The sequence below is a fragment of the Monodelphis domestica genome, chromosome 7 (genome assembly GCF_027887165.1).
Source record: "Monodelphis domestica isolate mMonDom1 chromosome 7, mMonDom1.pri, whole genome shotgun sequence".
Taxonomy (NCBI): domain Eukaryota; kingdom Metazoa; phylum Chordata; class Mammalia; order Didelphimorphia; family Didelphidae; genus Monodelphis; species Monodelphis domestica.
This window is the reverse complement of record NC_077233.1, coordinates 265,897,174-265,925,025: the sequence shown is the minus strand read 5'-3', so window position 1 is coordinate 265,925,025 and position 27,852 is coordinate 265,897,174. Positions and strand designations below refer to the sequence as shown.

The following is a 27,852-nucleotide window of genomic DNA, read 5'->3' as shown; positions in this document are numbered from 1 at the left end:
GATGAGAGGTCCTGGATTTGAATCTGACCTCAGACACTTCCCAGCTGTGTGACCCTGGGCAAGTCACGTAACCCCCATTGCCAAGCCTTTACCACTCTTTTGCCTTGAAATCAACACACAGCATTGATTCCAATTCGGAAAGTAAGGGTTTTTATTTAAAAAAAAAAAAAGACTCTGCTAATGTATCTACTTCCTCTGTGGTGAGCCTTTTCCAATACCCCTAAGTTATGTGTTCTCTCACCTTAAATTATCCCACACTCTCCTCAAATTCTGACAAGCAAGAAAGTATTAAAAATGACATGACATATAATAGGTATCATATTGATTGCCTTCTCAATGGGTAAAGGAGGGTCTGGTAGGAGGGAAAGCATCTGGAACTGAAAATAATATTTTTGAATAGTAGAAAAAAGTGTTGAATGTTAAATATTTGGAGAAATAAGCTGTTCATTATATAAATTTGAGGGAGCACATGCAATCTTCTTTTTCCATTTGTGTTTTGAATATGGAAATTCTCTTTGTATTTGGTGTTTAAAGTCATAATTTTATGAAAAATAAAGTTTTGTCTTACTTTTACTCCTCTGTTTAGTTGTCTATATCCCCGAGTAAAATATAACCTCCTTAGTGTCAGGGATTATTTTTCACTTCTCTCATTGTTTGACCAGTGCCTAGCAAAAGAGTTTGGGTGCATACTATGGGCATAATGCCTACTGAATGGAAGGAAAAGATAGCTACATAAAAATTTGCACATACCTTATATTACCAAAATATATATATGCTATTTACCAAGAAAAAAAAGCTTTTTAAAATTTACTACAAAAATATATTTTGCAATTAAATTACCTGAGCATACATGGCCTTTATAAAAAAAAAAAATCCAGAGTTTTTAAGATTCCAATAAAACTAGTGAAAGAAAAACCAAAAATCTAAATGACTAGAAGAATAGTTATTGTTAGAGTAGACCCTTAATGGAGTTCCTGAAACCAAAAAACCTCTAGGGATACGCACCACAAGAGTGTGGAGGAAAGTAGACTGAATTTGGGGGAAAGCATCTCCTTCCCAGAACTTTAGCTGTGTAAACAGAGAGAGATCTTCAGGTTGCTAGGGCCAGTATGTACCTCATTGATTTCTATCTCAGAGGAGGCATCCTTAATGATTTCGGAACCTACCAGGATATTTGGATGAGATTACCTACTTTGAAATGAAACAAATTTAATCTCTGGCAATTCCTGAAAACTATAGGTTAATGTTCTAATCTCAAGGATATGTATGTTCTCCTAAAAATCACCTAGCACCTCATTTCTATAATTACTCCCAACAAGGCAAAGTGGCTGAGAAACCTCACCTTATATGCTTCTTTTGTCACCTTTCATGTCAGTTGAAGGCTATGTAAAACCTTTGGTATGTGTATGTCTCCCTTTTTTCTCCCCCAAAGAATTCACCTACAACAGTAATGTGAAAATCTAATTCCATAAATTCCTTCATCAAAAGATCAGGCCACACCAATCTATTTCTTTTTATACTTTTATATCCCTCAATACTGGGCATGCAATGTTACTACCTACCTCAGAGAACCAACAGAATAGCTACGCTTCCCTCCTCAAAAAAGTTCATCCCCACTCTAATCATTCCTCCTCATCTCCTGTGGCCCATGCTAACACTGTGTCCTCCAGGATCCCAAATAATATGTAATAGCCTCCCCCACACTTTACAACCTACATACTCCTTCAACTTGACTCTTCCCTAAGGATACCACAACTCTTAAGCCTGTAAAGCACTAGTGCTCTCACTATCTCAACTCAGGAAGCAAGATGATCCCACTTCTTGCTCCCCAATTCCACTACCAGACCACTCCTCTACTACCACCCTTAAGTGGCATTTCCAATTATAAAGTGGAAGCCTTCAGTTTATAGCACTCTGCTGCTTTCATGAGCAGGTCTTTTCCTCCCCTAACTTTCTCAATTAGCTCAGTCTTCTTCACCACTACCCATCCTATCATCATCCTCAGGGACCTGAATATTCAATCACGTCTCAGTGAAGTCAGATTTATATCTTGCACTTGGCCCTGAAGCCTTCAGCTCCCTCTTTCTATCATATCCTTCTATCCTGCCTGTTATGTATTGAAAAAAAATCAAGAATGTTTGAGAATTTTAGATCAATGTGATTCAAAAGCCATTTGTTTTTCTCTAAATTTAGGGGTCAGTACTTGAATTCAAAACAAATCTTACTAGCAAGGACATATTAGCAAGTGTTCTAGTCTAAAAGCATTTTTCAGATTTTTTTCCCCATGATACAATAAATTCTTGTTGAATGTGCAATGATAAGCAGGGTCCTTAAGTCGCCAAAGGTGTTTAAATTATACTGAAGCCAGAAAATTAAAACATACTAACATAATGTTTTTATTTAAATGATATTCTATGTATTTTAAAGTATACTTTTCGCAGAGGACAAACTGAGGGAATAGAAACACCAAGGAAAAGCAACTGCCTGACTACAATGGCTGAGGGGACATGACAGAGGAAAGACTCAGAGCGAACACTCTGATGCAAATACTAACAACATGGCAATGGGTTCAAGTCAAGAACACATATGATACCAGTGGAATCACACGTCGGCCACGGGGGGTGGGAGGGAGGAAAAGAAAATGATCTTTGTCTTTAATGAAAAATGCATGGAAATGATCAAATAAAATACTATAAAATTAAAAAAAAAAATAAAGGCATGACCATGTCAACAAAAAAAAACAAAAAAAACAAAAAAATAAATTAAATATAAAAAAAAAATAAAGTATACTTTTCTAAATCACCACTTGAAAGTACCTCAAATACAGTTATCACAAAACATTCCCCTTGTGAAACATTTGCTTCTGTGAATCGAGCTTTATTTAAAAGCCCAACTTCTGGATATGCTATAAAAACTGAGTCATTGATAACCCTCATTTCATTAATTTCCTAACCTGTGCTAGTAATTTGTACGATTACTTTAAAGTATCAATACATCAGCTCTCACAAGCTGGAGTATGATCCCTTTGCAGATGATAGACTCAAATCTACTTGTCCAGCCCTAACATCTCTCTTGACCCCAGTCTTCCATCACCAACTGTCTACTGACTATTTCAAAACAATTCATTATCTTTCTCCCTAAACTTTCCTTCTTCCAAACATCCCTCTTATTATCCGGAGCATCACTATCTTCCCAGTTGCTCATAATCTCTTTTCCACTCCCGCCGCCATTCTCTAGTATAGGACCTTATTATCTCATGCCTAGAGTATTGTAAAAACCTTTTAATTGTTCTCTCTGCCTCAAGATGCATCCCTACTCTAGTACATGCTCCACCTACAGTGTTCTTCCTAAAGCATGGGTCTAACCAAGTCAACACCCTAATAAATAAATTCTACTGGTTCCTTGCTGGGAACCATCAGGACACGATGTCTTGACAAGGTCACTCGTGACAACTAAAGAGGTCACAGTGTGGCCCCTTGGCAAGATGTGATTGCCCACTCGGTCCCCTTTGCATGTCCTCTCTCATTAACATCCCTTACCTATGGAATTGACATGATTGCTATTCTTCCCTAACCTCAGAAGGAATAATACAAGAGCAAAATACCTGTACTCTATATTTCTCCAAAACATCACGAAAAGCTCAAACCCTCAAACCCAATTCCAAAAGACTACCATGGGTTAACTTTTACTTAGATACATAATTACCAGTAAAACCGTAGCTACAAGCCAAGCCCAGAACTTTCCCACTTACAGAAACTTATTCTCATGAAGTCAGCATACAAATCAATCATAAAGGCACATACAAAACATGCAGGTACACCAAGCTTCAACATGCCTCAGTGACTTGATTTCACAAACCAGTAACTCACCAGTCAGAAACTCCCTGATAACTCTGAAAAATGATCTGCCCAACAATTAATCTGAATTATATGCTCCTCTGATCAAGCTCAGTACTGTGATTGTTGAATTGTCTTTAAGAATTTCTGATTATTGCTTTTTATTAAAAGTAATAAGTAAATTTCTTTGATTGTTTGTAAGCTTAAAACTCCTCACAGGTTAATGAGAAAATTATTCTACCTGTGATGAAATCATTTATCTTGATCCTTTGTACACTTTGTCAGATCAATAATTACAGTACAAGAATATGGAATGATCTTGGAATGTTAATCAAGTGGTTTGTTAAAAGTTAATGTATCACTTTTCCAATTATCTCTATTTAGACATGTGTTAGGTAATGTATCTGTGTGCCCAAAAAATGGGTATAAAAATAAACACCAGCCCTGGGGATGGTGGAGCAGCTATCAGGTGCAAAGCATGCCCATGGCCAAATGATAAACAACTGTCTTCCGTTTGTTATTTTCTTGACTGACCGTTTGCCACCTGTCAGGAATCCCTGGAGTCGTGATGCTGGACCTTGCCTGTGAGGCATTTCTCTACTACCTCAAGAGCAAATTCTTAGCCATAAGTCCATGAACTTCTTTTCTTTTAATATTTTGATAACTGTTATTATAATTGGCTTCCTTAGTAATCCTTAGCTTTCTATTCTGTGCAATTAAAAACATTCTGAGGAAAAGGAAGAGAATAAGCATTTATTCCCTACCATGTGCCAGGCACTGTGATAAACCCTTTAAAAATACTCTCATCAATTCTCACAACAATCCTTCGAGGTAGATGCTATTTTTATCCCCACTGTGCAGTAGAGGAAACTGTGTAAAAATAGACTCGAACTCTGGACTTCAATTGGATCTGTATTCAGGTCTTCCTGGCTCTAACTAAGCCCAATGCTCTACCCACTTACTGCATCACCTACCTGTCTCAAAAAAGGGACCCTAAATTTCACCAGCCTACAAAGAGACAAAAAAGAAAAAGAAAAAAAGGCTATGAACTCCTGCTTTAGGTTCAAATATTAAATCCTCTAGCTTTTAAAGAAAAGCACCTGACAACCTGGACCCTTCTTATATTTCCAACACGTCACTGCCATATACTATAGGATGCACCGACAATGGTTACCCCTCACCAGGACATTCCATCTTCCAACAACCATTTCACTTGGTGAAGCCACATGCCTGGAATGCTCTCCCTCCTCACCTCCAGGCTTCCCTGACTCCCTTCAGGACCCAGCTCCAATCCTACCTACACTTCTCACAACCCACTTACTCATCCACTATTTACATTTTGTGTTCATTCTTATTTGTATGTTGTCATCTCTGATAGAATGTGAGCTTCTTGAGGGCAGAAGCTGGCCAGCACTTAGAACAATCTGGGCTGGCATAGACATAGTAATAAGCATTTAATAAATGTTGATGATCAGAAATAGGAAGAGGAATAGTTACCTGTCCTACACTTTTAAATGCCTGGGATCATAGGTTTTGGACTTCACATGAATTTCAGAAATCATCTAGTCCAACCCCTTGCTTTTATAGCAAACAGATCCACAATTACAGTAGTAGTAAATGGCAAAAGCAGAACTCAAATCCAAGTCCCGGAAATTCCAAATGCAGCCAAGAATTCCATATTCTCTGTATTGCCCTAGGCACCAAACATAGCACTATCATCTCCCCTGTTAAAACCATGTGGCAAATAAATCATACATGAGGAGAAATTACTTGGCAACTTCCTCATTTTCCCTTTCAGGACGTCCCTGGTCAATAGAGATTAAATAATCAATTGTTAAATTTTTCATGTTAAGCATTTATATCTCAGAAATCAGACAACACTACAAATCAGAGCTTCATTTATTGTTTTGCTGATTAGACTTAATGCAATGATGAAGAAAATGTTAATAATACAAATTAAACTTAAAATGTGTCTGGCTTACTTTTTTTGGCAGAGTCTGTTGTTGCCAGCACACCCCAGAAAGTCTTCCCCCAAGTGTTTAAAATAACACACACTCTTCTAAATTCAGAATTTACATGATTCTAGAACATAATATCTCCAAATTTTTTTGGCAATATATTAATTTCAGTAGAAGATTTCTGAGCGTTCACTAAAATACATATATATATATATTTATTTATAAATTATATACACATACTATCCTAATGAATTACATACACTGTAAAATGCAAAAAAATTTAAATCATATAAAAGATGAAATAAAATATCTTAATAACATTTATTTACCATACAAGGCTTTTAACCAACAAAAATATTAATATTTTAGTGAGAACATGATTTAAGAGGCTTCATTATTTTTTTAAAAGCATAACTTGATACCTAGTCTGGTTCAATGACTAGTTTATTTCTATATTTGGTGTTTGTGGCTATATTTGTAAAAAAGGATGCTTTGGAAAAATATATAGATACAAATGGAAGACTCATAGGTATCATTAGTTGCTGGGTTTACTAAATCATGATGTTCTCCTTTTAACTATTCAAAAGGTGCTTTATTTTTAACATTGGAAGATTTAAAAGCAGGTTAGAAAACATTGTTTCCAAGTATTTTAAGTGCACATGTAAGCTTTCATACAAAATATTCATACATTTGTTTTGGAAACAATGATTAGCTTTTAAATATGCTGGTTTCATACTACCCTTTCTCAATACCTCAAGAAACAAGCTATAATAAGAATATTAACAACAATGAATGTTTCCACAACACAAAGGTCCAGCTATTTGAAAACTATGATCATCACTAACATACAAATTATAAGGCACATCAAAATCATCATGGACCACGGCCAAATGTTCTAAAGAAACAAACCTTGTTGCCTTTCCTTGAAATATTAAGGTTATTTTCTAATTTAAACTTTTCCTCTAAATAATGTAAGTAATTATATACATTTAATTCAGTGCCTGTCATTAACTAGCAGAAAAGCAAATATTTTATCATTTAACTGGGTATGGTGGCTATAAAGAAAAATGGATGTCCATTTCAGGAAAAGAACTTGTAAAATTCTCCTACTATTTCTAACACATATTTATGCTAACAAGCATTTTCACTTTATTTTGGTTATAAATCAAAATATAAAAATAAACATGGAAAACCAGATATAATCCTATTTATTACTAAGCCAAATATTGCAAACTTGTGTTCAAATTAAAAAGTCCAATATTAAAATTAAATAAAAAGACATGGATATGGCTATATATAAGTACACACTTAAAATGTTATATATAATTGCTAAACACCTGAGATGTAACTTATTTCATTAAAATGTTCTTTATATTAAACAAAATAAAGAAAGGGAACTACTGTAGAGATTAGTAAACATGAGGTCTTGATGGATTACCTATTTTGATTCTTATGAAATCTACATAAAATATTCATAATCACTTTATAATTAGCATTTTAGAATCCTATATTTAATTGGAGACCGAATAAAATGTTTTATTTTGTCACTATAGCATTATAATATAAATTTAAATTTAGATCTTTTGAGGTAAAATATATCAGTTATTTTAAGCATTTAATGAATAGATCTAAACAAATAGTAATTTGTACATTAAATTACTCTGGAGTTCACAAAACATTTTTTCTGATACTTGCAGAAAAAAAAAATTGTGGGAACCACTGCTCTAATGCCCCTTCCAGTCAACCTTCCTGAAGCAAGTAGCTTTCAGTCTCAGAATCAGATGATCTCAGAGCTAGACCAAGAAAAACTCCTACATTCTGCCTATCCAGAAAGGAAACTTGAAGATCCAGACTGGTTGGCAATACCAGTCATTCAATAGTTCCTGCTAAAAATGGTTTCATACTATACTTCTTCAATATCAAGAAACAAAATATAATTTAAAAATTATTTTACTATATGACCAAAATTTTTTATTTGACTAAATCTTTATTTCATGCATAAGCTTGATGGATTTTCCCAGTTTATAGTATTCTGACAGTAAAAAACAAAACAAAAAACAAAAAACAAAAACACAAGCAGCCTTATACAGAACAATGAAATGCCAAGGAAAAGGGTAGTCTACAATTTTACTGTGGGATAAAAAAATGTTTTTTTAAAGCCTCCTTCCCTTTGGGTACATTACCTATAACTCCAGGTCATTAAATAGAAACAAATTTTTAAAATCACTTTAAAACCACAGGTAAGAGCAATATACACAAAAAATATATACTCTGGGTCACAGACATCTTGAGAACTTTTGGCCAAGAGATACCATGGAAAGGGTCAGAATTAAGGTATATGATCCAAAAGGCGTTATGTATACTAAACTGAGTGTATCATTTTTATTTTCCAGACTAGGCTTAGACTTAAGGTGATTTCTGGGAAAGCGAGTAGTGTTCCACTGAGGCTCCTTCCCTTCCCATAAGACAGTAACTCCCACTATGGCCTACCTCTCCATCCCTAATATACACCCTGGAATTCTTCTCAGAGGGGAACAATACTTTTCATTCCACCATTAGAGGTAAAAGGTTTGAAAAGACAAATAGTCTAGTAGAGTCAACAAAAGTGTAAATGAGTTTCAAAGCACTAAAATTAAGAGCTGTTTAGAGAAAAGGGCAGGTTGCCCACCCAAAAATTAGCCAGAATGTCCTTGACAATCAAATGCTACCAATCCTTCAAAGCCAAACAACTGAAGTCCCACTTATTCCCTGATCACTGCAGGCCTGGTTGACATGGCCTCTCCCCTTGAACTTCTCACACAGCAGTCAATCTCATATAAATCAGCAATAAAGTAATTAGATTCGTGTAATTCTTGTTCCCTCTGCAAAACACTTTTAAGTATTTGTAGCTTATTACCAAAGATTTCAGTAATTGAAGCAGGGTTTCAGTGTAAAGGATTTATTCAATACCAGCATACTGAATATTTATCAGAATCTAGACCATAACTTTTTCCACAGCCAAGAATCCTTTACATTATAAACTCAGAAGGCAAAACTCACTGTTTGAAACATCCAATATTGTGATACTTCCATAAAATTTCTAAACTGCTCAATTCTGTGAGCATCAACTTCAGCTTTGGAAACTTGACCTTAGCTGATACAGTATGAGAGGTCTTAGGAGGACCCAACAAATACCTACTAACTGGGCGTGAGGGGAGTGGAAATCACTGCTGGAGAAGCACTGGGTAGAAAAGAGCCCTGAATGTTGATTCCAGATTCCTGAATTCAAATTCCTACACACTCAACTGACCTCTATTTCTTTGCTTCCTCATCTGTAAAATATGAATATGAAGAAATATTTTGGCATTTTCAGCAGTCGTCCTAGTCCAAAGAGGCCAAATGAGGATCTTAGCCTCCAGGGACTGAAATGTGGCTACTTACTTTATTGGGTCATTGCTGTAAACCTAAAAATTCTAAGAGGCAGCAGTCAGATGACTCACTGCATAGAGGACATACTGAAAGTCAGGAAGAGCCAAGGTCAGACTCTGCCTTACACATTTACTGGCTCTGTATGAGACTGGTCAAGTCACTTGGCCATTCTTTGATTCAGTTTCCTCAACTGTAAAATGGGGATAAAAATGGCACCTACCTCCAACTAAAAGCAGGCTAATTTTTATATAACACTTTATAAACCTATATAAATGCCAACTATTATTATAGCTATGTAAATGTGAGCTTTTATTTTTAAACAAAACCATTATAACCCTAAAATAAGTCTAACACACTACAATATGAGACAAGAGGCTGTATGGTGTTGTAGAGAGCTAGTCAGGAAGAGCTGGGTCCAAGTCCTCTCTTACAGAAATAAATCAATTAATATTTGTAAGTACCTACTAGCAGAGTGGATTAGAATCCAAAACCCTACCATATGCTGTCTACAAGAAACACACATGAGGAAGGTAGATACACATAGGGTGAAAGTAAGAGGATGGAGCCAAATCTATTGGGCATCAACTGATAAAAAGAAGACAGGCATCACAATCATGATATCTGACAAAGCCAAAGTAAAGGTAAATCTAGTTAAAAGAGATAGGGAAGGTAATTACATCCTGATAAAAGGCAGTATAGACAATGAGGAAATATCAGTATTCAACATATACGCACCAAATGGCATAGCATCCAAATTTCTAAAGGAGAAACTAGTGGAGCTCAAGGATGAAATAGATAGAAAAACTATACGAGTGGGAGACCTGAATCTTCCTCTATGTGAATTAGATAAATCAAATGAAAAAATAAATAAGAGGTAAGAGAAGTGAATAAAATCTTAGAAATATTAGAGTTAGTAGACATGTGCGGAAAAATAAATAGGGACAAAAAGGAATATACCTTCTTTTCAGCAGCACAGTGAATTAGGGCATAAAAACATTGCAAACAAGTGCAAAAGAGCAGAAATAATAAATGCAACCTTCTCAGATCACAATGCAATGAAAATAATAATTAGTAAGGGTACATAGAGAGGTAAATAAAAAATTAATTGGGAATTAAACAATAGGATTTTCCAAAACCGGTTAAAGAACAAATCATAGAAACAATTAATAACTTCGTTGAAGAAAATGACAATGATGAAACAATGATGAAACATGCTTTCAAAACCTATGGGATATAGCCAAAGCAGTACTCAGGGGAAAATTTATATCCTTGAGTTCATCTATTAACAAATTAAGAAGGGCAGAGGTCAATGAATTGGGTATGCAAATTAAAAAACTAGAAAGTGAACAAATTAAAAATCTTCAGATGAAGACTAAATTAGAGATCCTAAAAATCAAAGGAGAAATTAATAAAAGTGAAAGTCAAAGAACTATTGATTTAATAAATAAGACTAGAAGCTGGCACTTTGAAAAAACAAATAAAATAGGCAAAGTACTGGTCAGTCTAATTTAAAAAAGGAAAGAAGAAAACCAAATTGATAGTATCCAAGATGAAAAGGGAGACCTCACCTCTAATGAAGAGGAAATTAGGGCTATCATTAAAAACTACTATGCCCAATTATATGGCAAAAAAATATGGCAATCCAGGTGATAAGGATGAATGCTTACAAAAATATAAATTGCCTAGACTAACAGAGTAAGAAATGAATTACCTAAACAGCCCCATATAAGAAAAAGAAATTGAACAAGCCATCAAAGAACTCCCTAAGAAAAAATCCCCAGGTCCTGATGGATTCACAAATGAATTCTATCAAACATTCAAAGAATAACTAATCCCAATATTATACAAACTATTTGACAGAATAAGAAAAGAAGGAGTTCTACCAAATTCATTTTATGACACAAACATGGTACTGATCCCAAAGCCAGGCAGGTCAAAAACATAGAAAGAAAACTATAGACCACATCTCCTTAATGAATATAGATGCAAAAATCTTAACAAGGATACTAGCAAAAAGACTCCAGCAAGTCATCACAAGGGTTATTCACTATGACGAGGTAGGATTCATACCAGGAATGCAAGGATGGTTCAACATTAGGAAAACTATCCACATAATTGACCATATTAACAAGCAAACCAACAAAAGTCACATGATTATCAATAGATGCAGAAAAGGCCTTTGATAAAATACAACACCCATTCCTATTGAAAACACTAGAAAGTATAGGAATAGAAGGGTCTTTCCTAAAAATAATAAACAGTATATATCTAAAACCATCAGCAAACATCATCTGCAATGGGAACAAACTAGAAGCCTTCCCAATAAGATCAGGAGGGAAACAAGGATGTCCATAATCACCTCTATTATTTAACATTGTACTAGAAACACTAGCAGTAGCAATTAGATCAGAAAAAGAAATTGAAGGTATTAAAATTGGCAATGAGGAGACCAAGCTATCACTCTTTGTGGATGATATGATGGTTTACTTAAAGAATCCTAGAGAATCAACCAAAAAGCTAGTCGAAACAATCAACAATTTTAGCAAAGTTGCAGGATACAAAATAAACCCGCATAAGTCATCAGCATTTCTATATATCTCCAACCCATTTCAGCAGCAAGAATTAGAAAGAGAAATTCCATTTAAAATCACCCTAGACAATATAAAATACTTAAAATCTATCTGCCGAGACAAACACAGGAACTATATGAGCACAACTACAAAACAACTCTCCACACAATTAAAACTAGATCTAAACAATTGGAAAAGCATTGACTGCTCATGGGTAGGACAAGCTAACATAATAAAAATGATCATCCTACCCAAATTAATTTACTTATTTAGTGCCATAACCATTGAGCTACCAAAAAACTTTTTACTAAATTAGAAAAAAACATAACAAAGTTCATTTGGAAGAACAAAAGATCAAGGATATCCAGGGAAATCATGGGAAAAAATGCAAAGGAAGGAGGACTTGCAGTCCCAGATCTCAAACTATACTATAAAGCAGTGGTTATCAAAACAATTTGGTACTGCCTAAGAGATAGAAAGGAGAATCAGTGGAATAGACTTGGGGTAAATGACCTCAGCAAGACAGTCTATGATAAGCCCAACGATCCCTGTTTTTGGAATCAAAACCCACTATTTTATAAAAACTGTTGGGAAAACTGGAAGACAGTATGGGAGAGATTAGATTTGGATCAACATCTCACACCCTACACCAAGATAAACTCAGAATGGGTGAATGACCTGAAAATAAAGAAGGAAACTATAAGCAAATTAGGTGAACACAGAATAGTATATATGTCAGATCTTTGGAAAAGGTAAGACTTTAAAAACCAACAAGAGCTAGAAAAAAACCACAAAATGTAAAATCAATAATTTTGATTACATCGAATTAAAAAGGTTTTGTACAAACAAAACTAATGCATCCAAAATTAGAAGGGAAGCAACAAAATGGGAAAAAATCTTCATAACAAAAACCTCTGACAAAGGTCTAATTACTCAAATTTATAAAGAGCTAATAAACCAGTTGTACAAAAAAAATCAAGCCATTCTCCAATTGATAAATGGGCAAGAGACATGAATAGGCAATTTTCAGTTAAAGAAATCAAAACTATTAACACATGAAAAAGTGTTCTAAAAATCTCTTATAATCAGAGAGATGCAAATCAAAACAACACTGAGGTATCACCTCACACCTAGCAGATTGGCTAACATGACAGCAAAGGAATGTAATGAATGTTGGAGGGGATGTGGCAGTACATTAATTCATTGTGAATTGATCCAACCATTATGGAGGGCAATTTGGAACTATGCCCAAAGGGCGATAAAAGACTGTCTGCCCTTTGATCCAGCCATAATAGCAGTGCTGCGTTTGTACCCAAAAAAAATAATTAGGAAAATTACCTGTACAAGAATATTCGTAGCTGCGCTCTTTGTGGTGGCAAAAAATTGGAAAATGAGGGGATGCCCTTCAATTGGGAAATGGCTGAACAAATTGTGGTATATGTTGGTGATGGAATACTATTCTGCTCAAAGGAATAATAAAGTGGAGGAATTCCATTGGGACTGGAACAACCTCCAGGAATTGATGCAGTGAGAGGAGCAGAACCAGGAAAACATTGTACACAGAGACTGATACACTGTGGCACAATTGAATGTAATAGACTTCTCCATTAGTGGCAATGCAAAGACCCTGAACAACTTGGAGGAACCTAAGAGAAAAACCACTATCCACATCCAGAGGAAACACTGTGGGAGTAAAAACACCAAAGAAAAACAACTGCTTGAATACATGGGTGAAGGGGATATGGTTGGGGATATAGACTCTAAATGATCATCTTAGTGCAAACTTCAACATGGAAATAGGTTCAGATCAAGGACACATTAATACCCAATGAAATTGCATGTTGGCTGCGGGAAGAGTGGGTGGAGAGGAGGGAGGGAAATAATGTGATTATTGTAACCAAGGAATAATGTTCTAAACTGACTAAATAAACTAATTCAAATGGAATAAATAAATAAATATTCATCAAATTTTTAAAAAAGAAAGAAAACAGCACAGTATAGTGCCAAGGGTATGAAATTTGCTGCAGTCAGAGGACATGGGTTCAGGGTTCAATCCCAAACACTACCTCTGTGATTTGGCAGTCACATTATTTTTTGACCTGTTTCTTCATCTGTAGAATGTGGGATGTAAGGAGAGGTTCGACCAGATAATCTCTAAGATCCAATCCAACACTAAATCTATGATTCTAAGTATCCTGGGATAATAGCAGCCTAGAAGATGCAAAACACTTTCTAAGATGGTATTTCTGGTTTCCTTGTGCCAAGAAGATCTACTAGCTCAGTGGATGGTTGTATAGTCAAGATGGCAGAATACGGCAGTATAGTAGTCACAATACCAAGGAGATCACAATAGGAGAAAGGAAATGAAGGTGGTTATTTTTGTACAGCGGGGTTTTCAACACTTTATACTCCTCAGGGATAAACACTGGACCTTGAATTTTATATAATTATGTAGGACACTCCCACATGAAGAAATTCCATCTACCAACATAGATCCAAGACATTCTCTACAACTTCTAGTCTTAGCCAGGTTCCCACAACATTGCGAAGTTAAATAACTTGCCAGGGTCACTGAGGCTGAATGTCCCCAAGTTGGGGCACGAACTGAGATTTTCTTAGCTCCTACCCTAGCTCTCTATCTCCTACGCCACTGCTTCTCTCGAGATTTGGGGATTTTCAAAGTTTCATCCTCCAGACTGACGGAAGTGAGAATACATAGCTCACAGAAAAAAGAGTCTATCTAAGTAAAGCTGCTTGCTTAATAGAAGGAAACAGGTCAACAGTCTCATCAAACCCTTCTACCAAATCTTCCCCAACCATTAATTAGTTTAGGAGAAATACTTGTAAAAATCTTCACCAGCTTGATCAGTAATACTTGTAAAACCCAGATGAATTGTGCATTGGCTAAGGGAGGGGGTGGGGAGGAGGGGAGGGAAAAAACATGAATCATGTAACCAGGAAAAACATTCTAAATTAATTAAATTTTTAAAAAGGATTTTTTAAAATCTTCACCAGGTGGACAGCCTTCCGATACGGAACCCAAGATAAAATGAGGTAAGTTTGGAGCTGTTCCTCAGTCTTTCACCTAAGTAGCCTATAATTACCTCTTTTGTGCCACAAAAATGTATGATCCTGTTGCTCTCTTCTACCCTCAATTCAACAGCTAATAACCAGGGACTTTTTAAATCAGGCAAAGATCATATATGCTCATTAGGCTTCCCACCTATGTCAAAGTGCCAAGAAGGTATCTTGATATATAAGCCATACCTTAGGCTTCTGTGCCATTTCTCAAGAATTTCCACATCTTTCTGCTTCCAGGGTACAGCACAGACCCTACCTCTTTCCAGTTCCTTTGTACGTGTGTTATATTTAAATTAATATCTTCAAGTTCATATTTTCCATAAAGTTTATTGATAACCACTTGAAATAGAAAAGGTAGATAAGCATAGATTATCTTTCTTGCTCCAAGTCTGACCACATCTAGCCCATCCTGCCACATCCCTCACCTGCCTGCTCAAGGAAGTAGTGGGTGACCAAAAAGACCCAGGTGGGCTCTACCCACACTTTTATTCACGTTCATGGAGGCAGGGCTGGCATGTGAAAATGGAATGGACCAAGTTGGCAATCCAGGAGGGGGAGGGGAGGGAGGAAATTCCCTCTACCCACGGGTTATCTTCTTCCATTCAACTATAGCCTTCCTAATGACAGCAATTGCTTTACTTGTTTTTAGTTTTATCCAAACTTAGCAGTGTCCTGCACATATTAAGGGTTTCATAAATGTTCTATCTACCTGCCAACCCCATACAAGAGGACAGAACTGTTGACTAAAAAGATGACAAGCATGTTAGGAAACATCCTTTTCCCCCACAAAACAGGCTTCTTCAAGCTTAGCCCAATGCCTGACACATAGTAGGTGCTTAATATGGACTAAATGACTTCAGTCTTGCTAAAGACACCATTAACTTCTCACCCCACCTCCCCTGGAACCTCTCCAAAGTCACTGTGGATTCCTTCTTTCCAAAGTCCTATCCAATCCTCAGGAAGCACTGTATTACTGATTTCAAATGGTCACTTCAGTTCACTTTTCCCCCGTCTATCCTTACTCCCATCACCAGGGCCTTCCTCATGGGACCTCCATGCGGATGACAGGGCAGATCACCTAAAGAGGTTTCCCTGCCTGAGGGCCATTCTCCCCTCAGATCCATCCACTGTTTCAGTTCTAGGCATCCTTGATTGCTTAACTGTGAGTATTCTCTCCACCAACCATGGCAGAGTTTCAAGAATTGCCCCAAACAAAACACTCCTCACAGGTAGCCCGAGTTGAGCTGTTCTAAACTTAGCTCGGGATGAATTTAGAATTTAGGTAGGATGTAAAGTGCGCTAGGCTTTGAGTCAGGGAGATCCGGGCTCTAACCCTACATCCGCTGCTTAATATCAATGCTCCATGCTAGGCTCCATAGCTAAGCTCTATGCTTAATAATTCTGTGTATACACATCACTTCCACTAAGCCTATTTCTTTTTCTATAAAGGAGAATAGAACTTGTAGAACTTCTCTCCTAGAGTTGTTATGAGGACTTAAATCAGCAGACTAGAATCAGATCATGATGGTGATGGAACATTATGGTGCTGAAAGAAATAATGAACTGGAGGATTTCTAGGTGACCTGGAAAGACCTCCAGGCACTGATGCAGAGAGAGAGGAGCGGAACCAGGAGAACACTGTACACAGAGACTGATACACTGTGGCACATTCAAATGTAATGGACTTTTCTACTAGCAGCAATGCAATGATCCTGAACTATTCTGAGGGCCTTGTGAAAAAGAACACTGTCCACATCCAGAGAAAGAACTGCAGAAGTAGAAACACAGATGAAAAAATATATGATTCGATGGGGATATGACAGGGGTTTTGATGTTAAAAGATTGTAAATATAAATAAGCTCTGAAAGAGGGGAGTTAATCACGAATCATGGAACCATGGAAAAATATTCTTAATTTTTTTTTAAAATCAGATCATGACTCCCCAGCCTAGTAGGTTCAGCCAGAGCTTATACCCCATGGGCAGAGTCCTCCGGACAACTGCTTACCATTATGAAGTAGCCAGTCTTTCTAAAATATTATTTTCCATCTCTAAATGTTCCTTCCTTTTTGACCCAGAGATCCCTTGTGGGGCATCACAAAAAATGAAGACTCCAAAATATTCAAAGTAGAATTATTTGTGAAAAGAAAAAAATAGAAACAAGACAAATACCCAGCAAGTAGGTATGGGCTGAACAAACCATATACAAGGGAGTGTTGACTCTGGAGTCAGAGGAAGTAAGTTCAGACACTATCTCCAATGCTTTCTACATGCGTGAGCTCCTTAAGGACAAGGGTTGTCATTTGCCTTTCTTTGTATACCCAATCTTGGACACATAGTGGGAACTTAATAAATGTTTGACTTCATTTAACTTGTGACCTTGGACAAGCCATTTGTACTCCCAGGGCCTCAGTATACACAACAATAAAAAGGGAGAGTGGGGAAGGGCAAAATTGACCTCTACAGTCACTTCTAGCTCTAGACCTATTATGTCAACATTCCACTAGGGTCACAAAACCAACACATACTTAGAACTCAGAAGAATACACAAAGACTTGTGAAGAAAGCAGATCCAGAAAAACCACATACACAGTGCTAATGTGAAAGCATATACACAAAGCCTGTCTCTAGATCATACTAAAAAACAGTATCATAATAATGCTCTGTTCCCAAGCCATTAGACTCACCTAAACAAAAAACTTTATAAAGATTTGATCACTGCCAAGGAAACAGTCCTGTTCTGAAGTCCTTTGATTTGATTTCCATCAATGACCTAATCAGTCTTTAAAGGAAGGCAAAGTCAAAGCGAGCTCCTCCTAAGATTAGAAAGTGTTATGTTTGAGATGACCAAAGTAAGAGCAGAAAACTATTTAATTCAAATAAAAGAAATAACTTTTTATTTACCTTTGCCCAGACTGTTAGGAAAGCTTAAAAAAGGGAATTATTGGTTTTACAAAGATATTTCTCCAAGAGTAGGCCAATATTGACTTGATATTGTTCTGTTTCATCAAATCTTAGAACTTTTGTTGTTATTGTTAAATCATTTTTTTTCTTTCATTATTATAAATTATAAACATATATATGGAGAGGCTCTGCTTGGATCTCCTTATTCCAAGCAAGAATGTTGGATATTAACCACTTAGCTAAAATCACTGAATATTATTTTAAAAAATAGGTATTAGTAAATTAGTTAAAAACAATGAATAGTAATAAATTAGCTAAGAACAGATCATTTTTCCACAGCTCTGACAATGTAAAAAAAATTAAAAGAAAAGAAAACTTGGGTCAAAAACAATGGAAAGTTTTGGCATGGAATGAATGAGCTCTGTTAAAATCTACATAAAGCATATCCACAGAATCTGCTTCATAAGTTTAGCAAGAGATAGGGTTGATGTTGAGGATGCCACATGGTTTACAAGGAGGAAAAGAAAGGTAAGTTCATGAAGTAAAGGAAGAGGAAGAACTGAAACTATGATCAAAGAACTTTTGCTGAAGCTAAAACCAGACAGGAAAACCACCAAAAAGAAATGCTTTCTAAAATAAAAAGGGGCTATAGTAGGATGGCATTTTACATAATTCAAAGATATTTCTCTAAACATTTTCTTTGATGATGATAATTTTACCCATGTCATTCAGCTTAGAAAGAGCTGATTTTCAGTCCCATGACATTCATGTGTATCTGTGGTTATCTGAAACTTGTTAAAACATAAAAACGATTTTTTACCAAGTACATGATACTACTACATGGATGGAATTTTTGTATATTCTAATTTTAGAATGTTGTTGGTAGGAATAAAAAATACAACAATAGCATCTAGCATATACATAGCACTTTAAAGTTCACAAAGTGCTTTTACAATTATCTTATTTTGTCCTTACAACTCTTAAGATGTCATTAATGTTTCCCACACATTTTTAACGATAATCCTTACCTTCCATTTTGTAATCAATCCTAAGTATTGGTTCCAAAACAGAAGAGAGGTAAAGGGGTAGGCAATGGGAGTTAGGTGGCCCAGCTAGGAAGTGTCTGAGGCTAGATTTGAACCCAGGACCTCCCATCTCCAGGGCTGGCTCTAAATCCACTGAGCCACCTAGCTGCCCTTATTACTCTTTTTACAGATGCAGACTTGCTCTGATTCACAAAGCTTTTAAGCATCTGCAACAGTGATGTACTATTGTAATGGTTTAATAAAACTGTGGGTGGGGAGCATGTGACCAAGATGAGCTTTTAACTTTACTCCTCATTAATATTTCCTCCATCAGGTTCTTAAGAGTAGACAATCAACAAAGAAATTAAGCGAGCTCTGATTTATAGTGTTTGCTGATTTCTGGGAAGTAAATGCTCAGGATGTAAATTATCAACCAGCTCTATAAGCACACCACTGGTCTCAGGCCACATTTTAACTCGGGCCTTCCTGACTCTGAATCCAGCACTCTATCCACTGTACCACCTAGTTCAGTTTCATACCAGTATTTTCTTAAAATGCCTTTTTGGAAAAGGAATAATTATTTATACTATAGTGCTATCATTTGATTTGTTTGGTCCAAAATGAATACATTCATGTGAGCTTATGCTCTATTCTAAGTGGAGAAAATAGCCAAGATATGGATGAATTCTAGTCAAAAATGATTTCTCTTGGAGGCAGCTCTATGGATAGAGAGCAAGGCCTGAAGACGGGAGGTCCTGGGTTGAAATCTAGCTCCAGACAATTCCTAGCTGCATGACCCTGAGCAAATAACTTAAACCTTGTTGCTTAGCCCTTACCACTATTCTGTCTTGGAATCAGTGTACACAGTATTGATTCTAAGACAGAAGATAAGGTGTTTTTTGTAATTATTTCTCTTCTTTTGCAAATTATCCATTGAGCTCTAGAGACTCCTCTCTAAAACTAACCAACCAAATCCAACCTTACTGGTAACATGGTATTGGGGCTAGGCGAAGATTTGGAATTAATGATACAGTCATGAATTAATGGAAATGACATAAAATAGATAAAATTAAGGTAGAATCAGTAGAGTTGGACTTCAATCCTAATTATATTTTAAACTTACTTTCTTACTTCCAGCAAGTTAGTTCCTTAGCTCTTTGTGCTCACATTTTCTCAAAGGGCACCATTACCACTATATTAGCATTATTATGTAATTTAAAATGTTATTATTAGTGGGAAACATTCCATAGTCCTTAGAATAGTCCAGATATACCTTTTCTCCTCTCATTTGAAAGAATAAATAGCCATCAGCAAGGGAAAAATAAACAAAATATGGTAAGGAATTAGATTCCATTGAAGCTACAAAAGGAAAATGGTCTGTACTAAAAAATATTCTAAATAAAGGAATTTCTGCCAAGATGGTGAAGAGACAAATCTGTTCAGATGCCCTCAATCCACTCCCAAACATAAATAGGGAGAAGGGAAGAAAGGGAATAAGAAGGGAGGAAAGAAGAGGGGAGAAAGAGGATGAGATTTTGACCTGATTTCCCTAGACCAGGGATACTTAATTACATTTCAAGGAGTTATGTGAGGAAACCTATCCAAAAGACAGGAGACCAGAAGAGCAGAATGAAGGTCTTAGACAGTCTTCCTCTTTATTTTTTTGTGGCTAAACACTTTGAGAAGGCGGTCATCAGGTGTCTCCTCTTCTTCTCTCTGTCTTTAACACTCCACAATCAGGATTCTGACCTCAGCATTCAATTGCAACTGTTCTCTCCAAAGTTACCAATGATCTCAAGTGCCAAATCCAATGGTTTTTTCTCAATCTTCATCTTTCGTGACTTCTCTGAATCCTTTAATATTCTCTTCTCCCTTTTGCTTTTCCTGCTACCTGTCTGATCACTCCTTCAATATCTTCTTTGCTGGATCTTTGTCTAGTCCAGGCTACTAGCCCAGGATGACCACTTAAAGTCTCTGCCCTGGGCCCTCTATATACTATTTTGCTTGGTGATTTTATCAATTCCCATGCATTATCCTTATCTATGATTATCATTATCTATGTTAATGATTCTCAGATCTATTAATCCCACCCTAACCTCTAGACTTGTATCTCCCAACTACTTATTGAATACCTCAAATGGAATGTCCTCTAGACATCTAAAAGTCATCATGCCTAAACCTGAATCATTATCTTTTCTCCCAAACCCTCCCCTCTTCCTTATTTCCCTACTGTTATGGAGATCATCATACTCCTAGTCATTCCAACTCAGTTTTTATTTCATCCTACCTTCATCCTTGACTCTTCCCTCTCATCCCACCCAAATATCTAATTTGTTGCTAAATTCTCATTTCTACCTTTGATTAACCTCTCTTGTATATGGTCTTCTCCTCTAACATTGTAACTACTCTGATACAGCCCTTTATCACCTCATGCCTGGACTATTCCAATAGCCTGTGGCTCCTATCACCTCCAGGATCAAATAGAAAATTCTCTGTTTTACTTATCTTTTACAAAGATTTTTTTTTTAAGTTTGTTACATTAAAATTCCCAAGGAACTTGTGCTTGCACGTGCGTGCGTGTGTGCATGTGTGCGTGCGTGCGTGCGTGTGTGTGTGTGTGTGTACACACACACAGTATGTCTTGTTTATTTCTATTTCTTTCTCTGGAGGACATACAAAGTTATTCTTCAAACAATATTTCTGTTGCTGTATATAAATGTTCACTTGGTTCTGCTCATTTCACTCTTCATAATTTCATGCAGATCCTTCCATAACCTGGACCTTACATCTCCCTGAAAATTGGGGAGACTGGCCTCCTTGCTGGCCCTTAAAAGACAACACTCCATCTCTCCAATCCGAGGGTCTTCACTGGCTGTCCTCTGTGCCTGGAAATGTCTCTCTCCTCATTTCTTCCTACTGGCTTCCTTCAAATCTCAATTAAAGTCTCACCCTCTGCAATACCCCCTTAGTGCTATGCTTTCTCTCTCTCTTGATTATTTCCAACTATTCCTATATTTTATCTTGTTTGTAGATAGTTGTTTGCATGCTGTCTCCTCTACTAGATTACTTGAAGATCAGGGACTGGTTTTTGCCTTTCTTATATTCCCAGTGTTTAGTACAGTCAGTGCCTGCACATAAAAATACTTACTAAATGCTGTTTGACTGACTGAACAAACAGAAACATGTAAGACCAAGAGTTCATTCCCTAATAGAGAACTAGTCAAAGAATTAAAACAAATAGTTCTCAAAATAATTGAAAAGCATTAAGAATAGTATTAAAGAATACTCCAAACCACTAATCCTAAGAATTACACATCAAAACAACTCTGAAATTTTACCTTACATGCAATAAATTGCAAAGATGATCCCAAAAAAGTATAGGCAATGTGGGAAAATAGGAACAAGACATTGCTGGTGGAACTGTGAATTAGTAAAACTATACTGAAAAGCAATTTGGAATTATGCAAATAAGATAACTAAAATGTTCAAACTTTAGATCCAGATTCCCTTGCTAGGCATAAGTCCCAAGGAGGTTACTGAAAAAGAAAGGATACAGGTGTGTGGTGGTAGTCTTTCGGTAACCAAGGATGAAGATTGTATTTGTGCATTTTTGTGCACAAAGACACTTGTGCATGAAGATTTAAGTGGAAAAGTCGATGCACAGAGATACAGGTATAACAACATATTTATAGCAATACTTTTTGTGGTAGTAAAGAACTGGAAATAAAGTTGATACCCAACAACCGGAGAATGGCTAAAATTGAGGTCCATGAATGCATGGACTATTACTATGCTGCATTTCAATGACCAATACAAAGGAGCATGTAAAGATCTACATGAACAGATGCAAAATGATGAAAACAGAGCCAAGAAAATAATATGAGTGATTACAACAATGTAAACAAACGAGCAATGAAAAGAAATTAATTTAAAGAAAATGTTGCAGAATTTCAAAAAACAATCTTGGCTTCCAAAAAAGAGAAATGACTAGGCACCTCCCCTCCAATCCTCTGTACAGTCTGAGGTCCACATTTGTGAAACATTGCATATAATCATATTATTTTTTTTGATGTATTGATTTTGCTCATGTTTTATCTTCTCATTTTTCTTTTAAAAAACTTAGAAGACATGGTTCTTTCTAAGAAGGGAGAATTCAAAAGGAAATTTATTTAATATATAAAAAAAAGAAAGTTAAATTTTTTTAAAAGATAACCTGGATATAATGAAAATTCATAGTTTCACGTGCAATTTTCTTTTTTCTGTTCCATGTATACAGAAATGAATTGTGAGTGTTTGTCAAGTTTAGAATAACAAAAAATTCAGGGGGAAAATCTGCACTTGATAAAGCAAACCACTTTGCCCAAATTCTTACTATCAGTGTAAGCAGAAAGGCCCAAAGGCAGAATCCTACAAAACCCCCTTTTCCAAAATCTTCCCCAGCTCACCTTTAATTCAAATATTACAGGAAATATATTGTTTATGGAGAAATAACTGCAGTGGCAAAATAAAAATCAATTAATTTTTTTAAAAATAGAAAGTAAAGGAAGATGCATCATTTGGAGAACAAAAAAAATTATATAAGCAGCAACTTCGGCAATTAAAATATTAATGCATAAAATGTATGAGTACTAACATGCCACACAGCCAAATCAACATGTCATCCCCCTCATTAAGTGTAGCCAACATACTGGAAATGTGTCCTAGTTTTTCCCTGTCAAATTGAGGTCAACCCATTTCTAATAGCCTTTCAGCTACATATTCCCAGGTCCAAGAGCATTGAGAAGGAATGTAGTTGTAATTAAAAATTAGCACATAGACGTCTTGATATTACTTAAAAGGAAGTATTAAGAAAAATAAATTAATGAGATCCCAAAAAGTCAGTTTATTTATGTTGTCAGGATTTACTTGAGGTTTTACTATCACTGTCAGCCAATCAGCTTTTTTAAGATCTCCTTTGTTAGACCACCAAGATACAAAGAAAAAAAAAAAGCTCAGTTGGGGACCAATTATCTAGTAAAAGATTTCTCTTTTTGAAACTGACCAAATAAAAAATAATGTTAAAAAAAAGATTTCTCTTTCCCTGATACTGAGTTATGTATATTTCTGAGAAATGAGTGTCTTTTATCAGTTGTGGAGAGAAATTATAAGGCATGCAAAAGGACAAGAAGATAGAGATTGATCAGCTGTCAATCAAAGGAAGATTCCTTTTGGAATGTTACCAGGAAACAGTGGAAGGCAGGCAAGAGCCAACCGCTGACGCTGACTGGATTTCTGGGTTTTTTGGCTGATGGTGACTTGGGATTATCCAGTTGGAAGTGGCCTGGCTGATCTGAAGACTGAAGAAGGACAATAGTTCACATATCTCTCTCTGACTTGCTGTTTCATGGTAGTAGCTGAATTGCCATTTCTCTCAATATCCTCCAACCTAAGACTCACTGAAAATAACAGGGAAACCTCCAACCCTCGTTCATGCCTCTATCCTCCATCTTTTCCTGTTTTCCCCAATAAACCCTTACTTGAGATAAAGATAAAGAGTATTTCCTCTGAAACATCATAGCTCACCCTAAGTGACTGAGAAGGAGGCTGAAGAAAGGGGGAGGGAAGCTGAACAGGCTGAAGAGGGAGGGTGGGAGAGACAAGGGAGGGGGAGGAAGGGAGATACAGAGGAAGGAGGGTAGGCAAAAGAAGATAACTACCTGATCTATGGGTTGTCTAGTATCCATCAAATATACTCCCTCCAATATTATCTATTACACAGTGAAACAGAGAAATAACGTTGTGCCAAAGAAAGTTCTAACACTTTAAAATACATTCCCCATGCGTGAGCTACTTTCTGGTTACTTTTTTGTCACTGTTCAACTGTTTTAGTAGTATTTCATTCTTTATAACCCCATTTGGGGTTTTCTTGTCCTAAAGTCGTTTGCCATTTCCTTCTTCAGTTCATTTTACAAATGAAGAAACTGGCAAACGAGGTTAAGTGACTTGCCCAGAGTCACACAGCTAAGTGTCTGAGGCCACATTTGAACTCAGGTCTTCCTGACTCCACACCCAGTACTCTTATCTACTGTACCACCTACCTGCCCTATCATATTTCTATTAGCTACTACTAGCAAAATAGTTTTTTGGGGGGGCAGCTGGGTAGCTCAGTGGATTGAGAGCTAGGCCTAGAGACGGGAGGTCCTAGGTTCAAATCTGGCCTCAGACACTTCCCAGCTGTGTGACCCTGGGCAAGTCACTTGACCCCCATTGCCTAGCCCTTACCACTCTTCTGCCTTGGAGCCAATACACAGTACTGACTTCAAGGCGGAAGGTAAGGGTTTAAAAAAAAAATAGTTTTTTGGTATACAATTTGCCTTCCAACACTTAACTATCAAACACATCTACAATTTTTTTTTAAAGAGAAGAGCTTTGGAGATTTTATTCTAACCTACTAAGGCATGGTGATAGATTAAATGACCTAATGATTGGCCTAACTAGGCCTCAAATCAGTTTATGTTCCTAAGTGGTGACTATAGATCTATACAGGTTACTAAAACAGACTATATATATATATATATATATATATATATATATATATATATTAATTCCCCCATTCCAATTTCTGTTTATCATATTTAAAAAAAAAACTTTTTACATGACTTCAAAATTTCTATAATCTCTTCAATTCTGGAAAAGTGTTTTAAAAGTAAACTATATAGGGATGACTAAATAATGACTAACTAATTAAATAATACTGATCTACAATCTCTCTTCCCCCAGGACTAGCTAGGCTCAAGAATACTAAAACCACTCCTTCTAAAAGACAGACATTCCAGTTGTATAATTGTGGGCCACAAAGGTCCAAATTGGAGACAAAGTCTATATACCTAGGCTGTCAATAAAATGGAAAACTCCTTGAGGTGAATATCAGAATCTGGAAAAAAAGACAGATAGAAAGGGGAGAGGGAGAGAGAGAGAGAGGAAGAGGGAGAGGGAGATTTTTGGGGAGAGATCTAGACTATTTGATTCAGTGCTAAAGCAAGTTGCCACCTTCCTTCTTCCTGGCAAAGTTCAAAATTGTGTCCATGTTAACTTGACCCAGTTTTTTTGCAAACCTCAGGAAAGATAAAACAATACACAGAATTTCAATAGTAACTTCCTGGCATGGTGGGCTTCGAAGATTGAAGCCAAATACACTAGCTGAAAATGCTTCCTGTTTATTTTAAGTTTGGGTCCAAAAGTTCTGTCTTCAGAGAAGCACTTTTAGTCTAAGATTCACTCAGTCCCCCAGAAGCCTATGCAACAAATAATCAAAAAGGAAAAAAAATCATCCAGGCTTTAACACAAGAGTTCTTAATTTGTGGATTCTATGAACTTATTTTATTTGTATTTTTGTTAACTGTATTTCAATATTATTGGTTTATTTTGCAATTTCATGTATTTTATTTTATATATTTAAAAACATCAATCTGAGAAGGGACCATGAGGCTTCATCAGACCTCTACATCACCCAAAAAAAAAAAAACGCTTAAACTAAATCGTTTAAGTGTTTCGTTTTATCTTGTGGTAATAATTTTTTGTTATGGGATGTGTCCGTTAGTAGGTGCAGTTTGTAAGAGTATGGAAGCATTCCTACTCACGAGGGATTAGATACATGGGAGAGATATTAGCTAATGCCTAACTTTAAATCCACTTTTGGAGAAAGGGTGGGAAAACTGTATAAGACTAAAACTGTATAGACTCAGATAAAAGATGCATTAATGCAGTCAAATGCTGAATGTTGCAAAGTACACAAACTTTAAAAAGGCAAAGCCGCAATAGATCACCTCTTTTTTTTTTCCAATTGTAACTTTCTTCCTTCCCATTTAGCTCACAACAACGGTTTCTTCTCCCTCCGGATCTGGAAATCAATTGGGTCTGGAGCTTCTACAACTCTCTGCCCCATTCCCAGGTACCCAAGAAGCTGGATGACAAGAAATCAACAGGGGTTGGGGGCGGGTGCCTGAGATGCTACCACCAGAGCCAAGAGAAGGGGAAAATGCTTTGATAGGGGTAGCTTGCAATTATCCGCCCGCCCGGGTGCCATCGCACGCGTGTCTTCCCGCCCCCACCCAAGCCTTCATCTAGAGGCGCTCACCGAGCTGCTGCCCCCCAGCTTCGCGCTGATCCTCTTCACCAGCATAATGCGGCTACTTCTCTTTTTGCAGATGCCGCCTCCTTCCTCCTCCACCGCTGATGCCGCGGGTGCCGCCGCAGCTGCCGCCGCCTGCTCTTCCTTCTCCGGCGGCAGCTCGGGACTCATATTGGTCCCATTTCCCAGACAGCTGGGAGGGATGTCGAGGCAAACAAGAGGAGACGGAGGGACTGCGGCTGCAGGGGATTCAGCTCCTGCCCGATGACCCTCTCGAGCTGGCAGCGGCCTCCTCCTCGCGCCAGCGCTCGTTCCGTCATCTGCTTCACTTGGGCCAGCGGCGCCCGCTATGCGCTCGCTGGCGGCGGCGGAGGCGGCAGCGGAGCGCAGGAGAAGGAGGCAGGCAGCCAACTAACCCAACCACTGCAACTAGCGAGGGCCGGGGGAGGGGCGCCTGTTTCTGCGCGCACGCGCACTCCCGCGCGCGCTGCCCGGGACGACCGGAGCGCGGAGGCCCAAGCTCGGATCGGACAAACCCTGCGGTGGCTGACTTGGGATTTACTCTGTCGCCTCTGCTTGGGCAAACTAGAAGACCATGACCCGGCGACTGAATCCGGGCCACAGCTTCCTGAAACTTTACACGCCTCCGGAAACGCGTCACTGCATCCGCTTACGCCGCCTCACGCATCTCACTTGGAGGGGAACCCACACCCCCTCCCGTTTCTCCTTTTCAATCTCCCTCTCCCAAAAGTAAGGGAAAGAGTGAATATTGGCTCCCCGGGAGGTGGAAGGGTGCAAAGAAGGCCTCGAGCTACCGCAACTGAGGCTGGGTATTCCAATCAAGAAAAATCCGCGGCTATCCGGGACAGCCTAGTCCCAGGGGTTGTCGAATGAACAGACACTTTTTGTTGTAGAGGACATGTAGCCGCCTAAGTATGTAAAATAGAAATACCATTGCGTCT

General features: G+C 37.3%; 1 protein-coding gene across 1 annotated transcript in view; it reads right to left on the bottom strand.

Moving 5' to 3' along the window:
- MFSD14B (major facilitator superfamily domain containing 14B) overlaps positions 1 to 27,547 on the bottom strand; it is a 90,232-nt gene extending 62,685 nt beyond the window's left edge. Inside the window, exon 1 of the mRNA XM_001369774.5 lies at positions 26,897 to 27,547. Coding sequence (XP_001369811.2) covers positions 26,897 to 27,061 — 165 coding nt within the window. The 5' untranslated portion in view covers positions 27,062 to 27,547. The remainder of the gene's footprint in view (positions 1 to 26,896) is intronic.
- Positions 27,548 to 27,852: the final 305 nt, after the last annotated feature.